Raw genomic sequence first — 17,878 nt, forward strand, 5'->3', positions numbered from 1 at the left:
TTGGATTGCTGGGCTGTTAGGTTGTTGGATTGCTGAGCTGTTGGGTTGTTGGATTGCTGGGCTGTTAGGTTGTTGGATTGCTGAGCTGTTGGGTTGTTGGATTGCTGGGCTGTTAGGTTGTTGGATTGCTGAGTTGTTGGGTTGTTGGATTGTGGCTGTGTTGGGTTGTTGGATTGCTGAGTTGTTGGGTTGTTGGATTGCTGGGTTGTTGGATTGCTGAATTGTTGGGTTGTTGGATTGTTGGATTGCTGGGTTGTTGGGTTGTTGGATTGCTGAGTTGTTGGGTTGTTGGATTGCTGAATTGTTGGGTTGTTGGATTGTTGGATTGCTGGGTTGTTGGGTTGTTGGATTGCTGAGTTGTTGGGTTGTTGGATTGCTGAGTTGTTGGGTTGTTGGATTGCTGAGTTGTTGGGTTGTTGGATTGCTGGGTTGTTGGATTGCTGAATTGTTGGGTTGTTGGATTGTTGGATTGCTGGGTTGTTGGATTGTTGGGTTGTTGGGTTGGAGGCATGGGGAACTGACTGACTGCTCTGTTCACAGGAAGAGGTGTCTTTATCATTGCCAGATGCATGAAGCTTGTAAAAGACACTTGTATCAGTCTGCAGCTTCAATCAAATTCTCCGCTACTTTGCCCTTACAGTGTTTTGTCTCGCACAATCAGTTGAGATATCACTTCCAATCACTTCTAATCTGCTAGATTAAGAGTGCCCATGTGTGCCGACATTAACCGTTTAAATTGTACTAAAGACTGCAACTCTTTCTGGGATGCAGAAACACTTGTTGCTTCTGTCTCATGCACTTACTCATGGCTCCGGATTGAGTTTGGTATTCATTGACTTTAGTTACTTCCCCCATCGAGACGTGGCTTGGGCTTTTTAAAAATTATCTCTGGACCACTAGAAACTGATTGGAGCAGAAACAAACACGCCCAGTTTCCCCCTTCTGCCAGACCTCACATGGAATGGGCTGATTTTTTGGATAGGGGTCCCTCTTTCAGGGGGCCAGCTGGAATTAGAAGTGGATTAATAATTTTAAACAAGGCTAAACCGCTTGGGCTGTCTGTCTACTATCCTCCTATACTTAGCCAAAAGTCTGTCTGCAGCTGCCGCCAATGGGAGCCTTCATCAAAACAATATATAACCTGAATGTCTCGTGATTAGCAATGTTGTATGAACTTGGAAATGTCTCCCTATCGAGATTGTTTTATCTGCTTTGTGACTTTCAGAGAAGCCAATAGAAGGCCTCTCGTTGGGTTAAAGCACTCTGCGACTTTAGTTTCGGGCGTAGTTTGGACACATATCGTATTTGTCTTTGTCTGGCATCATCTTTAGACCAGCAAACATTCTCTATGATTCTGAATAGTTTATGAAAACATTGGATGTGTTTCTGCACCAGAGGTTACATTCTCTCTACTCTATGACCAGGTGTTTTGGATTAATCTAGTCCATGTCACAGTTGGGCTCTTCAGCTCCACATCAAGTTATTCTTGGCCGATATTCAACTCAAATATGTGTCTGCGTGCGTGTGTGTGCAGTGTGTGATTGGGTGCCTGCGTGAGTGTCTGCGTGCGTGTGTGTGCAGTGTGGGTTTGAGTGTCTGCGTGCATGTGTGTGCAGTGTGTGATTGGGTGTCTGCGTACGTGTGTGTATAGTGTGTGATTGGGTGTCTGCGTGCGTGTGTGTGCAGTGTGTGATTGAGTGTCTGTGTGCGTGTGTGTGTAGTGTGTGATTGGGTGTCTGCGTGCTTGTGTGTGCAGTGTGTGATTGAGTGTCTGCGTGCGTGTGTGTGCAGTGTGTGATTGGGTGTCTGCGTGCGTGTGTGTGCAGTGTGTGATTGAGTGTCTGCGTGTGTGTGTGTGTGTGCAGTGTGTGATTGAGTGTCTGCGTGCGTGTGTGTGCAGTGTGTGATTGAGTGTCTGCGTGCGTGTGTGTGCAGTGTGTAATTGGGTGTCTGCGTGCGTGTGTGTGCAGTGTGTGATTGAGTGTCTGTGTGCGTGTGTGTGCAGTGCGTGATTGAGTGTCTGCGTGCGTGTGTGTGCAGTGTGTGATTGAGTGTCTGCGTGCGTGTGTGTGCAGTGTGTGATTGAGTGTCTGCGTGCGTGTGTGTGCAGTGTGTGATTGGGTGTCTGCGTGCGTGTGTGTGCAGTGTGTGATTGGTTGTCTGCGTGCGTGTGTGTGCAGTGTGTGATTGGGTGTCTGCGTGCGTGTGTGTGCAGTGTGTGATTGGGTGTCTGCGTGCGTGTGTGTGCAGTGTGTGATTGGGTGTCTGCGTGCGTGTGTGTGCAGTGTGTGATTGGGTGTCTGCGTGCGTGCGTGTGTGTGCAGTGTGTGATTGGGTGTCTGCGTGCGTGTGTGTGCAGTGTGTGATTGGGTGTCTGCGTGCGTGTGTGTGCAGTGTGTGATTGGGTGTCTGCGTGCGTGTGTGTGCAGTGTGTGATTGGGTGTGTCAGCTGGGTGTGGTGAAGCGGAAACAGAGCTGCTCACTGTTATTAATTGTAATTGTTCTGTCTCTTCCTCCTGCGACATTTCAGGCTGCTGGTGGCTAATGGGGGGGTTGTAAAGGGGCCCGAATTATCAACCCTGATACCCCCCCACTCCTTATAGTATTTCCCCTTAACATAGAGAACAGAGTTGTCATCTCGTTAGTCGATCTTAATGAAATAACAAAATGGACATATAGAAAGCAGCAACCCTGAGAAAGACAGACATAAAATGGGGGAAAACAATGACTAAACTGACTAGAGCACAAATCTGTCATTTTTGCTCCGTCTTTTTAGCCATTAGAAAAATGTTCTGTGAATGTAGCAGGGACATTAGCCCCCTTCGGAGCTTTTATGCGGGCTGTCTGGTGTTGCAATTTCACACTTCACTGACTCTGACAACCAGTCTACTAGTGTCTGCATGCCCCAGATTTCACCTTATTTAGGTAATACACACAAAACAAATCTCAAGACAAGGTAAATTAAACTTAGTATTCGACAGGCACACTATCAGAAATTTGGACAGACTCACATAGACGTATTATATTTGAGGTAATGTTTAGGGAGCTGTTTGCCATGTAGACTACAGTTGTATCACAATGCATGGTGTACAGTAGTAGGCTTATGTTCTGTTAGCTGGTGTACATTTGAAGAGGGTCATTCGTTAAGTATTTGTACAAACAAAGCATCACATGTGTGTGATAAACCATTTGGATGTTGTAGAGATCCGGGTTGATCCGTAACCATAACCATGGGACTATGTATGTGAAGCCACATTTCCTGGAGAGGTGTGAACATGGCCCTTACTGTTTAGTCCAGTAGATCCACGTAAGACAAAATAAGGTCTTACAATATCACTTTTACACCAGCAGCAGTTTGCGTCCCCCTTCATGTCTGTCAACGTATCATTGCTAATGCATGAACGACGACATATTAGATGTAATAGGCAGACAGGAGAGGTGATACATTATTGATATCAGGCAAGAATGGATACAAACTGTGCAGATGGCACTACATTTCTCATTCTAAACTGCAGCACTGTTCTGGGTGTTATTCATACTAGGGTCAAATGAATACGATACATTCTGTTCATTTTTAAGATTAATTAATTAACAGCAATCCTTCATTGGATCGGGAATTGCGCAATGATGTCTCATTCCGCTTCTTTGGGCCTGTTGAAACGCTGAATAGCCCACATACCCAACGTCATGACTAGTTAAACAACACGTAAAGGAAGAGTTGTATGTGATATTTGTATAATATGTAGTAACGGGTTTTCTCTCATGTAAAACTAAGTGCGCAATTCCTTGAAGCTTATCAACTTGAAATGACTGGACTTTTATTCAATTCGCCCACAGCTGCACATTACCAGGCGGCACATGAATCGTTTTTAACGGGAAATTGGCAGAATTTCACCCGTAGAGCACGATTGAGGTTTCCTAGACATTCATTTCGCCTGAGCCTTTCAAGGACATGCCAAGTGAATCGTTAATAACGCATTGCCCTGGCTGCATTGTTTCTTTTTGTGAGTATTGTTCGGTTGCATTGGGGAGCTATCATCTGAAACATTGACACGTAAGTCTATAGTTTGACAAGAAACTTTCCTGCGGCTTTTCTTGCGCATTATTGAGAACATTTACGACAAATTCGTTTTTGTAATTATGTTTTTTTTTGCCTACTTATTTTGTTCGGGAATAGCGGTAAAAACCAATGTATTTGATTTATTATAGGCCTATCCAGCCTTGATTGATACAGCGCTAATTAATAAGACAATAATAATAACATAAATCATACATGGCCTTCTTTAAATGAGAATATAGTTCAAACTCATGGTTATTATGATAACATAACACACCATATGTATAAATTATAAAATCACAAAGGGAAAAACAAAAACTAATTTGAACCATTTCAGACTGTCAAATGCTCTTTTATTGTTATGATGTCCTTTCAATGCAAGAAGTGGAACATTTGGAGAGAGAAGCTCCCAAAATAAATATGTCATAGGTGGTTTTACCTAGGTATGGAGAAGATATATATGAAAATATTTGGAAATATTGCTTTTTAACTGAGAGAATATGATGTACATATTTCAAAGGTGACCCTTATCTCAGAATCAGTGAATAGGCCAGTATATACTATGTAGGAAATTAGAGATTTTGCCAATCAGGAAGCCATTTACAGTTTAAAAAATGCACTTTCAGTCACACCTATTGAGTAAAGTAGTATCTGAATAAAACATGAATTTCATAATGTTGTTGTTTATATTATCACAATTATGTTTATGATATTTTCCAGGGTTACATTTAGCCTCACACTTGTTTTAGTTGCACAACAACAACAAAAACACTCTCAATGTTTGTGACCAATAATCCAAGTGAGAACCACATTTTGCACTTTCCAATAAATAAGAAATGTTAAAACATGCCATGTAATGGTTGTGCACTTTTGCAAAACTGAAAACAAAATATGTCCTCTTTTGTCTCTCCCAGGGCTTGTCCAGAGGAGAATTGAAACAGGGAAAAGTAATTACTGGAGAGGCATTGAAAGACTATCAGCATGAGGGTTCGGATTGACTCGGGGACACCTATGGCCCTTGCATTATCCTGGCATGAGGTCGCTTTAGCAATAGTCTGGCATTTGCCACCAGCACCTGGCCCCCCAACCCCCACTGCCCCCTCTCAACAGGCCCTATTACCTGTCCCCCCTCCAGGCCCTATTACCTGGCCCCCCAACCCCCACTGCCCCCTCATCAACAGGCCCTATTACCTATCCCCCTCCAGGCCCTATTACCTGTCCCCCAACCCCCACTGCCCCCTCTCAACAGGCCCTATTACCTGTCCCCCTCCAGGCCCTATTACCTGGCCCCCAACCCCCACTGCCCCCTCTCAACAGGCCCTATTACCTGTCCCCCTCCAGGCCCTATTACCTGTCCCCCTCCAGGCCCTATTACCTGGCCCCCAACCTGTCCCCCTCCCCCTATTACCTGCCCCCAACCCCCCCCTCTCAACAGGCCCTATTACCTGTCCCCCTCCAGGCCCTATTACCTGGCCCCCTCCAGGCCCTATTACCTGGCCCCCAACCCCCACTGCCCCCTCTCAACAGGCCCTATTGCCTGTCCCCCCTCCAGGCCTAGTACCACACCTTTCCTTCTCGTTGTGCTGCTGTAGTGGCAACTAAGACCATAACATATAATAACAATAGTGTCCAGTAGACATTAATGACAATAGCACAAATGTTTTTCCATCATAGCGTTGTGGAGATTCTCAGGTGAAAATGAATTTTGAATACTCTGTGCTCGGTTGTAGCGAGGGGACGTGAAGTCTGGAAGAACATGGGAACAGTGATAATTCACTAAGATACTAAACCGACAGACAATGAAATAATAGGTGTTATTTATTTACAAGGAAAATATAACCCTGGCCTTGTTGTTTGGGCTGAAAGGTGCAGTGGGAGAATCAAATTTGGAGATGTGGAAGGCAGTGTTATATCAGCTGCAGTCCTAGGGAGCAGAATATCTTACTACCATATACATTTGTTGAATATTCTAGTGTTTTAGCCCTGACATCTGTCATGCAGGTTGGAATTTATTGTCATGAATCTTGCCCTGGAGGCAGCTCTGCAGAGTCGTCACTAGCTGGCACAGCCACAAAGTCACAAAATCCGATTTTAAACCTAACCCTAACCTTAACCACACTGCTAATCCTAATGCTTAACCCTAACCTTAAATTAAGACTGAAAAGCACATGTTTGTTTTAATTAATTTTTAAGATATAGACAATTTTGACTTTGCAGCTGGTCCATCTAGTGGAAATCGCTCAGTTCTGCCTCCAGGGCAAGATTCATGACAATAAATGTCAACCTGCGTCTGTATTGCAGGCATCAACACTTGTGTAAGGTTATCCATCCTCCTACTCCGTATATACAGGCGCTGCACCAGAGCTGTGATGGTGCTCCCTAAGGCCTCCTCTCTCAACCCGTGTTCTGACTCCCTGGAATGTGTGGAGCTGTGAGGTTCTGTTTGACTCATTGAGGTCTTTGCCTTCTGACACTCTCATTTACTGGTGCTAGGGGTACGATGCCCACGGCAAGACTTTAGCCCCAACTGTGATCATATGATGTTGCTGCTTTGTCATGCTCTCTCAGGCCCACTGTCACCACCCGTCACCACCCGTCACCACCCATGGCCCTGGAAGAGAAGAGGTGACGGAGCAGTTTGTCTGTTGACCTTTCCCCTCTCAGTCAGATCGGTTCTCATCTCTGTTCCATCCCCTTTGGCAACACCTGTCTCTCTGTGGCCTTCATGTATTTGCTCATGGTCATGCCTCAGTGTATACATGGTGTGTTACCTATGTTTTCCTGGACATTTAAAATTCAAGTGGAATCTTTGTTGGCTATCCAATAGCATTCTGTCATTTGGCTTTATGGAATTCTAAAGGTGTGTGTGTGGGGGGGGGGGGGGGTTGATCCATGTGGATCATGGGTCATAAAAGTTCACATTATACTAATTTCCCCTGATTCGAGTCTTGGTGGTCATACAATTCATTTGATTTTAAGGAAATAATTAAATTAAGGATCCAAGTGTGAAGTAGGCCACAGTATTTGGATAACTGATTTGTGTGAGTGAAATGGAGATCACTGTTTTCACTGTGAAATCATGTGTTATGGACAAATGTTTTTGTATTTGATCATTTTATACATATTAACTGAAACTGGGACACTGAAAACTGCATAGGTGATCATTTTACCAGTGTCAGGCATGATTCTTATGTTTTGGATTTCTAGACTCGATACATAAGCAAAGTCTGCTTATGTAAACCTCTGTAGAGGTTTAAAGTTCTTAAAATGATTGTTTTCGTAGACGACGCCAGTATTGCATGTTGAAAGAACGATAAAGAATGTCTGATCCAAACCAACATTTTTTTTACAGTCTGTTATGTTATGTGACAGGAATTGAACAGTGGGGAAAGGCTATCTAGCAGAGCAGACATATGCATCTACTGGACTAACCGGATGGAGATACAACTGCATGGAATGCGCAAAAACTATTGGGCATATTGCACGAAACTATTATCCAACCATAGTTCCTGCTGTCTTGAAGCAGTTTTGCTCTGATTGACAGCTCCATGACAAAAAATGTAAAGTGTATTAGATCGGTGGTTATTTCTCACATTCCTTGATATTCTGTGTCATAGTTTGGATATAATTATTTTCGCACATTCATATGTTCATTGTGTTTTTAATTGAAATTGAGTTAACTCATTAGTCAGTTCGTGGAGAGAGAATTGTGCCGCCTCATCATGTTCATAATCTTAAAACCCCGCGGGAAATTGCGTTGAACGTGTGGTGCGCCACATTGCGTAACTGGAACGGTGGTGGGCGCGCGCCAGTAGGCATGTTGACAGCTATGTCCTACATTTCCATTGCCCAAATCGTTGATTGTAATCTTCCCATTCCAACATCCTCTAACTCGCGTGAAAGTTGCGTTGGGCCGTTGGCTGTATTTCCAGGTCTTAATTGAGACTTTGGAACCCCCACTTCCAATTCACCGTTTCAAATGAAAGACATTAACAAGCATTGTCCTAGATATTCATTTTTAAAAGCTGAGGTAGGCGGGAGGGCAGAGATCTGCTGTTACCCATTCCCCTAGCCGGGACACTGCCACAGTGGGGTATCCTTGCTGCCTAAAAACAAAAGACGTGCGGCTTTCAGGTGCAAACTTTGTTGAAACACAACTTTGTCCCATGCGGGTTTAGACAACAGCTGACAACTATCATTTTATTTTGCAACGTTCAGACCTGCTTTACAACCTGAGCTAAGCTCAATCAAAATCACGAGATTCGTTTAAGACAACTGGCAAGATCTGACATATGCGTAAAAATATGGCAGAGTGATGGAGAAGCGGGTATGGCATTTTCAACAGGGCATAATGATTAGGCCTGTAGGCTATCTTTAGCTTGTTGTTAGGCTTATTGATTGTATAGGCTGATGGAGAAAAAAACGTGTGGTGTGCATAACCATATTCAATAATTAAATGTAATTACCAGTCTATTCGAAATCATATGAGAGATCAGGCAGAATATTGGCCTCTCTCCCATCAGAGACTTCTTCAGATGATGAGTAACGGGGCACCGGGGTAATTCGGTTTGGAGTGGTTTTCGGCGATGGCATAGCACGTATAAAAATTGTCAGTTGCTCACTTAGCACCTCTCAAAAGTGTTAAAAAATATATCTGTCAGAAGACAAACGCACTTCACCATATATATAGCTGAACATCTGCTTTGCGGAGTAGAGCGCTTCAACTTCCACTCCCGGGACCTGTTAACCGTGACTCCCAGGCCTGCGCGGAAGGGGAAGTCATCAAGACTCTGACACCATCCCCGATGTTCGAGAATTAAGACTGTCTACAGTTGGACAACCTAATTGATAATCATACGTTTTGCGCCTATTTTGCAATGGAAATATTATTTTGGGGCGTAATTGAAATATTGAATTAATGAACGTATGATGACACCATGAATCTTGAGAGTCTACTATGCTATTGAGTTGAGATCTCTGTGTGCCATTGCATAATGCCGTGTTTTGTCCAGTAGGTCTAACATGAGACGCAATGAGAGGGTCAACAGAAAGTTAAATGAGTGTTTCCTTTATTTTGTGTATCTGTTTTATATGGAGCTGGTCAAGCTAAAGTCTTATCTGCATATACACTTCAAGCATTGACGTAGGCCTATGGTAAATGTGGTTGTATGTGCGTGTGAAAGTACAGACCTACTGTTGGTGTGTATGCTATTCTGAATCGTTTCAAGTGACCGTTTGCTTTCAAGAATACCTGTATAGATGTAATGAATGTTCTGTAACATGCAAATAGTTTCTCATTACTAAAAGCACCGACTTAACATTGCAATTGAAACGTTTTCCGATAACTTCAATCAAATGCAAAATGTGAGTATTTCTAAAGAGTCAACGAAACATTGACGTCAATAACAATGCCATTGTGCCTCCTCGTTACCATCACAATAGACATGTAACACCTCCGAAAAAAAAGAGTTAACGGCACACATCCTGGATTACCTTGCTCAGTGAATACTTATGCATATTCAACAGGCTTCGATCTTCAGGGAAAATAAGCATCAGTAATTGATAAACAGGTCATAATGATGATGGTCGTGCATAGTTAGGTAATTCGCTGATGATTGTTAGTCTGTATGCAAATGCTAAGGATATTATTAAGTGTTACCTTGATTGTTGCAATGTGTAGCATTTAAAACTAGTACTAAACCCGACCGAGGTTATAACGAGCTAATTACGCATGTGGGTAATAGTGTACCAAGATATAATGAATGTTTCCACTGACTTGAGAAGTTTAAGAAACGTTATGAGAACATGTTTTGTTTTGTAAAATTATAAACGGAAGACTTTTCAAAGTTTTAACATGCTGTTGTATTGTTGTCTCTTACTGGTTTTTATTCATGTTCAACAGCATCACTCAATAAGAGACTAATAAATCATTTACAATTTAGTGGCCAATTACATTATTATTTTAGTTAAATGTCAGAAGAAAACATAAGCCTATGTTGGATGTTGAGTGCCTTGTGTAATTTTAGATTTTTATTGATTGAAGAAAAATACCAGTTTAAGATTTGACCCAACTAGCCTACATAGCAGGTCTATTGTTTTGACCACTCGAATCGTGTTATAGCATCTCTCAGAGACCCCAACACGATTATGATTTATAATTCATATTGTTACACAGCCCTGCACAGCCGCGCTTGGTTTCAAATATTTAGAAAGGAGAACGTGAATCTCAAGGATTTAGGGAATTGCATGCATTGCGTGCCAGACCCAATAATTCTGATACACTCTCACTTTGCAGCACGCCTTGCGCGAGATAATTTATCCAGAGACTTTATCAAGATCACAAACTCGGTTGCGTGACAAAAAGCGTTCGGAACCTGCTTGTATCTGTCAGTCCTCTTATGGACTCACGTGCCGGGGGGAGGAAGGTAGATAGGTAGGTGGGGGGAGGTAGATAGGTAGGTGGGGGGGGTAGATAGGTAGGTAGGGGGGGGGTGGATTAGTCAGATTAATATCATAGTTCAATGAAAACGTTTACATGCTTTGCAAGAAGAAGAATTTCCTTAATAATCCTGTTTACATGGACACATCTGAAATCAGGCTACCTGATGGCACTGATAAATGCAGAAAAACGCCAATCAAAATAAACGTTCTACCACAGCCACCATATTATTTTTCGGGAGGCATATTTGATGCTGAGTTTGCACATATAAAGTTTGTATGTGGAAACGACTTCTAAAACGCATGCATTCAGTTGTTTCGAACTCACTTCACTCACGCTGAAGAGGGAGGCTCGCTCCGCTGGTGCTAGCACATGCGTAGAACAGTTACACCACTGAAACGCCGATTAAGGTGTTTTCATGTTCTAATCATTTGAAAGATTGCTCAGAAAACCAGGTGTTTTAATCCGCGTATGTTTATTTCGATTTTGACTTCATGCCGATTAAGATAAGCAACGTAATGTGTTAACACGACTATTGCCATACTCGGCCTTGTGCCATAATCAATGTAATATCGAATTAGTAGTGTGCATGTAAACGTACTAAACCCGTAACAATTTATGCGGACTTTGCCAGTTGGGAAGAGATTTGATTATAGGTTGTATGATAATATAGGTTTGAATATAGATGACTATAAGCTACTCCAGATATGATGAGAGCACATATGTGACTCTGAGCGCTAGAGTCGTGGATAGATGAATGTGTGCGGTGTCAAAGCTGTTCTATGGTTCCAAATATATCCCCGTCCATATGTCAAGATGAATGAACACTTCATGTTAATGCTATTCACATACATAGAGCCTACTACTGTATTCACAAACACCACTGTCAGACAACCGCTACCCATCTCATACCATGTGACTACCAGCGCTTTCTAATCCCATTGAGTCCCCAAAAAGGGCCTTTCATGTTTTTCTTGTGGATATAGGCCTACACCCAGTTTTCTCATCATCTCAAAACACGATTATGCTAGGAGTTATCAGCTTGTATTAGGTTGTATTCGGCTAAATAAGGTATTACTTAGTCTTTTCTTCCGATATGCCATCATCAATGCGTGTCTTTGCTTTCGTGAGCGTTGTTTCACAGAGCCACTCGTAGGGAAAGCCTATCCCATTTTTTTGACGTCATGGGGTCCGCTAGAAAGAACTTGAACTGCATGGGTAAGAAGAAACAATGTCCTGGTGAAATACAAGAGCGCGCTTGTGTAAGAGGATGGAAAACGGAATTTGAATGCATTCTTAAATCTGTTAATATTTGAAGATGGGGGTAGGGCAGGGTTGGAAGTGGGGGTATAGAGTCTTTGGGGGTAGGTCTAAAGATATTGTGTAGTAAATACGAAGTCTTATATCTATACAACATTAATTTACAATCATAGCCTATAATCATCACTGAGTAAAGTTAAATCATAATTCAGACTTGATAGGCTTCTGTCTCCCCCATGATTGCTATGGATAAGCCGAACAGTTGGGAAACAGATCTTTTTTCAAGGGTTTTTGCTAGGCTAATGCATGTCAATTGTTTAGCATTATGACTTATTTTCATTCACTTTGTGTTTGATAGTTTGATATTATTTAATATTTGTAGAGTAGCCTACATACAATTAATATTTCATGAGACTACTCGATGATATGCTACAACAACGTTTCTCAAAACTATTTCCCGCTGTAGTGGCCCATACATTGGCAGCAGCACTCAGCACGCATGCGTGGAACGACTGCCGTGGTGCTCAGTGGTTACTTTTGGCAGCCTGAGTAGCCTAATAGGCTGTATGACGATACTTTGCTGCTAACTCATGTCCTCATTTGCATCACTCTCTTGGCTTACTTTTTAGTAGTTGTTAGTTTGATAGTTCTCACGTTGTGATCCCATTTAAGTGGCACTTTCATTCACACATGGCGTATGTTTCGCCCAATCGCACCTCCTTCTAGAAAGCACCAAGTAGCTTACAGTCGATAACTTTTCCAGTCCATCTTCCCAGAAACAAGATGCTAAAATGGCGCCTTCCTCAGTGTCAAGTTCAAGTGAAGTGCCGACTCGCACAGACAATGTAATTTCTCTATGATCTTAGCAGAGAGTATAAGCTAATACAACAACGACAAAGAATGATAAACGTCACAGTTCGTTAGTTTTAATTATTTATTTTTATTTAATTCAAAATGTTTGTTCACATTTCTTCATAAATAGTTGGTAAAACAAACAAACCAACAAACGATAGCCTACTTTAAATTGTACAATGAACCTTTGTCTCTTCCCGCTAAATAAGGAATAGGCTCACTGTTGTATCATCGTTTGACTCGATTGTGGCACAGTGACACAGTTCATCAGTAAAACATTTGCTTTTCAGGAATAACTTGGAGTGTGACCCATTTCTCCCAGAAATTGTTACAACATCACATTCTAGCTGCGTTTCTAAGTCAGAAATGTGCTCCGACTTCAGGGCATGGAGCATAAGGGTTGTGGGAATAAGAAAAAAAGTATTTATTTTAAATTAATGTATAGAAAATAGTATATAAAACATATATTCCTTAAATTATTTAAATAAACGTATTTTATATATCACTGTCACTTACGAGGTACTGTTTTTACATCTTGTTTTAAAAGTAGTGCTGGTGGTCTGAAATCCTTCTCATAAGCACAATATATTTTGTGGTATGCATAAGATTAAATTCTTGAAAATAGGTTACAATGCAATGCTGTAACTTTTTGTGCCACTGAACATATTTTCCTCAACCCACATAGCCTATAACTATTAGTGTTCCTTAGACTTAATTCACACAAAAACGTTTTCTCGACAGGTTATTCACACAAAACAAGCAAATGTATAATCAAACTGCTCTATATGCAACACCACAGTACTTATAACAAATAACACGCTTAGTTTCACAGAATAATTACATTTAAAACAATGCAAGCTGACAGACAAAAAAACTTTTATTTTGAAGATACTGTGTTGTGACAGTTTCATTGTTGCCGATGCACACATTTAAACATACTTGCACAAAGACATTGTTGGAACTATAAAGGAATGCCATACTGGCTCATATGTTTGGGTATTTGACCCGAATTTGAAATACTCCAAATATTGTCACCTTGGTGTGGAATTCGTGAATGAACTAGGTATAACATCTGTCAATGGCTGATGGATCTTTCGAATCAGAAATCATGCTACAAATGAACTCTACTCTCGGATTCTATAAAAGTCAAATACACAAAAAAAATCATTTGACCAAAAAGATACGACAGAACCGTTTTATATAGTTTGCCAACTCAATTGATTACAATTCAGATTTACAGAATTGATGATTTACATGTCAATGGTCTCACAAGTTAAACAATAAGTGATGGAAAAATCAGCATCATATAGACAAATCCATAACATTTATATAGACGATATCTTAGATCCAAATAAGACACATGTATTGGTTAAAAAAAGATACAATCGCAATATTGGAGCTTTATAGTTGATCATAGTTGTTTAATGCTAGCTGGTTATGACCCAAAACTGTACAGTCTTGTTAGAAAACATTTTCATAAATATCATTTAAGTTTTAGAACTTATATCCATAATTAAATTACAAATTGATAAATATGGCATCATGAATATGTATTTACAACGTTATTAACAAAAGGCAACGTTATATTTAACGGTAACAATCGTAACCTAATACCACATTTCTCCACCTGAAAACAGACATTGACAATTCGACCCCATCAAACAAGGAAATACATTCACGAGTATATATTTATTTATTATTTATTTTTTGTTCAAGTTCAAGACAAAGACTTTGGCACGTTTCTTAAGACTGTCTGAATTTTTAACAATCAATTGAAAGGCGACAGTAGTGTGTCACCATTATATAAAACACCGTGAAATATTCTTCCTTCTCCATTATTTTTTTAAATAAAAATTTGAGAAAATACATACAATGAAAAATAAAATAATTATCTGAAATCTGTAAACTAAAAAAGGGGGGAAAACAAGTTTTTTTTATTCTTAGAAAGTATTACTTCATTATTTATGATTTATTTGTTCTCTTCGAACTCGGAATAAAAGTCACATTTCGAATCCTGAGAAAGGACGAGGCCTGCTGCTGCAGGCTTGCTCTCATCTCCTCGTGTTGTTCCAATCCCATTTTGTGTACACCTTGGTGTGAGTACTTTTTAAGGTTTCCTTAAAACCTCTTTGTCCACAATGAGAGCTTGCTACTGACTTCAAACGTACCATTCATTAAAGTTGGGTGGCAGTCCTGCATCGCTGTGCCCAGATGTGTTTTGAACGGCTGACGGCGGTGTTTTTGTTGGGTCTTCGGTGTTCGCTGACACCAGAACTGGTGGTGTGGACGACTCATATCCAGAACTTGCTGCTGGAGAGGACTCAGAACATTGAGACTCGTGTACCTGTAATAATAATAATTTAAAAAATACATGAGGAGTTGCTATTATATATTGATCTATAGGCCTATAGCTTGAAGAAGAACGTTACGAACGTTACGAATGTTACACACTGATAAACACTCAACATAAGTCAATTCACAATTTGACCCTTTGATCTATCAAATAGCTATTGCATTGAAGGTTTGCAGCGTAATTTGCTTCTGAAACGTAGCCTCCAAGTACGTAGTAATATTTGGGAAATGAACATTATGCTACACTCCAACCTATTGAAAACGCAGTGAAAACTTTCAGCTGAGTGTGATTCTGTTTCGGGGCCGATGCTTTGATTAGCCAGTCTGGGTCAATGGATGAATGTGTTTAAGGTGTAATTGACACGGTAATTACCTTCATGTGTTTCCTGAGAGAGCTGGGGTGCGTGTAGGACTTGTCGCACACTTTGCAGATGTATGGCTTGTCAGAAGTATGCACGTGCATGTGCTTTTTCCTGTCACTGCTGTTGGCGAAGCGTCTGTCGCAGCCGTCAAATTCGCACTTGAACGGCTTCTCACCTGCAAGATGGAATAAACACAATTCGTTAACCCCTATACAAAGTAGATTGATTAGCCTCCCACCACGGCATATGCATATGTTCACCGTTGATGACGTTTGCCCTGTGAATAGCAATAGCATGTGTTCAATACAGGCCCACATTTTTAGGATACACATAAACGTGCACAAACATGGATCAACGAATGCTATTGTAGGGGTTTGATGTAGTATGTACTTTGATATTAGGCAACGGTTGTATGCTTTGTCGTAGTGTGTTTACCTAGGCTATAATGCTAATACCCAACTGCTGCACTGATTTGTAGGATGGAGTAGTAGCCTATAGCCCAGCCTAGTAAAACAAGAGAGAGTGTAACCGGGCCAATTGTTCAGACTCACACAAAACCATGCACCGAGGGAGTCCATCGTAGTGTAGTTTAGGCTACTTCACTCACACTCGTTTTAAGAAAGTATGTGTTCGCCTCTCCCTTAATACACACACAACTCGATCAACACCTCGAGAGCGTGCAGAATGGCTTCTCTAATCGAGAAATATGTCCACACATGCCAACGTCAAAATATGCACATTTAATATATCTTGAGATAGGCATACATTAGACAATCCGATCCTTCAACAAATGCAATCTTCAGTGCATAAAATAATATTATGGGTATAAACTACAAACCAATTGCGGCCTTCTCTCGAGCATTAAGTTATAAAATGCAACAATCTCTCCACAATTATGCCTATTCTGTTTCCCATGCAATATGCCTACTGCAAAAATAAAATAGCGGTCTATTGATAGTCAACGTAAACGTGTGGTTTTTGTCAGCAAACATGAGAAAAGTGAATTACCTGTGTGTGTTCTTTTGTGAATTTTCAAATTTTCAGACCTGGCGAATATTTTTCCACAACCAGGGAATGGACAGGGGAAGGGTTTCTCTCCAGTGTGCACTCGAATGTGGTTCACGAGTTTGTACTTGGCCTTAAATGATTTCCCCTCTCTCGGGCAATCCTCCCAAAAGCAAATGTGGTTACTTTGCTCGGGGCCGCCAACGTGTTCCATGGAGACGTGCGTCACCATCTCGTGCATTGTGCTGAAAGTCCTTTCACAAGTCTTTTTGGGTCGGTTCATCTGGTTCTCATCTATCCATTTACACGACATTTCTTGCTTTATGGGTTGCCTCATGTATCTAAAGAAGGCCCCAGGACCGTGGTGTGTCGGCACATTCATCCCCATATTCATCCCCATTGGATGGTTGTAGTTGTGGAGCTGAGCGCCGTAGGGGTCTGTCCGAGGGCTGGCGACCGGACGGTATGGGTCGGGTCTTCCAAAAATGTCCCCGCGTAAACCAAGATGCATTTGACTGTTGACTACATGTCCGCTTGGTGAAGTATGGCTCACGCCCTGGTCGTGGAGCCCTGAAAACAACAGATGTCCTGGGTTATCGGAGATTCCAGGGGGTCCATGCAGGCTCCCCGCAGAAGCGGCAAAGATCCCATGCTGGGCACTCGATGCAGCGGACTCTCCAACGCCACGGTTTCTGAATAGAAAGTCCCGGGTTGAATTGAACGGTCCACCGCCGTACGAACCCACCTGTCCGCCATGATGGTGTCCCAGGGCAGCTGCGTATCCACTGGCTTGCGGGGTAAAAGCTGAAGTCTGGCTGGAGGCTATATCGTGAGCCACAGGGCTGAGTTTGAAAGCTGCGGAGTGGGATGAATCAGCGAAGGGGTTGAGTCCCAAACCAGGGTCCCTGTTCCCTATCTCATGGTGTCGCGGTGTTCCGAAACCTCCCACTCCTAGCGATGGGAACTGCGGACCGCTGTCAAGGAGCATAGTCATTGGTCTCAAGCGAACTTATAACGAAATAAAAGAAAATTCAACTGAAACTCCAGGTTGGTGGAGCTCACTCTAACCTCGAATAACGGGAACCCGATTTCAGTGCGTTGAAACGGCAAATAAGAATTTAAAAGTAGAAAATCAAAACAAGGAAAAAACAATCCTTCGCTTTACACAGCAGAGAGAAACTCCCGCAACTGGGATCCGTGAGAAAGAGGATCAAACTTCCCCCCCTTTCCAGACGAATGATGTCCTTGGACTGATAAAGTCAATCACTCACTCCCTGCACATAAATGAACTCGGGAGGCAGTGCTATGACGCCCAATGAGAGCTCAGCTCCCCCTTTGGCACGTGACGCCAAAGAAGGAAGTTAATTGGCTAGATGTCTGTTGATTGGCACGATTTGATATTGAAAATGGCAGTTCGTCTCAGTGGTTTAATTTGATTGGTTAGTGGAGGCAGTATTTTGCAGGTAAGGTAACGGGGCGAGCGTTCTGTCGCTTCAATACCATGACCCTTGTTTATCTCCCGTTTCAAAAATTGAATAATCTCTATTATAA

At 41.8% G+C, this 17,878-nt stretch overlaps 1 protein-coding gene across 1 annotated transcript; it reads right to left on the reverse strand.

Annotated features, from left to right (window-relative positions):
- Positions 1–13,789: 13,789 nt before the first annotated feature.
- On the reverse strand, positions 13,790–17,596 carry LOC124011185 (zinc finger protein ZIC 3-like). Its single transcript, XM_046324295.1, has 3 exons — positions 16,331–17,596; positions 15,334–15,497; positions 13,790–14,952 (listed from the first exon to the last, which is right to left on the reverse strand). The coding sequence occupies exons 1-3, from the start codon at positions 17,319–17,321 to the stop codon at positions 14,767–14,769; spliced, it is 1,341 nt and encodes a 446-aa protein (XP_046180251.1). The 5' UTR covers positions 17,322–17,596; the 3' UTR covers positions 13,790–14,766.
- Between the last annotated feature and the right edge of the window lie 282 nt (positions 17,597–17,878).

The sequence above is a fragment of the Oncorhynchus gorbuscha genome, linkage group LG23 (assembly GCF_021184085.1).
Source record: "Oncorhynchus gorbuscha isolate QuinsamMale2020 ecotype Even-year linkage group LG23, OgorEven_v1.0, whole genome shotgun sequence".
Classification (NCBI taxonomy): Eukaryota; Metazoa; Chordata; class Actinopteri; order Salmoniformes; family Salmonidae; genus Oncorhynchus; species Oncorhynchus gorbuscha.

Bases quoted from the DNA above. Each gene is read 5' to 3' on its own strand.
- LOC124011185 (XM_046324295.1), bottom strand. From the start codon at position 17,321: ATGACTATGCTCCTTGACAGCGGTCCGCAGTTCCCATCGCTAGGAGTG. The intron at 15,498-16,330 runs GTAATTCACTTT...TCCATCTTGCAG, and splicing joins TCACAAAAGAACACACACAG to GTGAGAAGCCGTTCAAGTGC. The intron at 14,953-15,333 runs GTAATTACCGTG...TTATTATTACAG, and splicing joins CTCTCAGGAAACACATGAAG to GTACACGAGTCTCAATGTTC.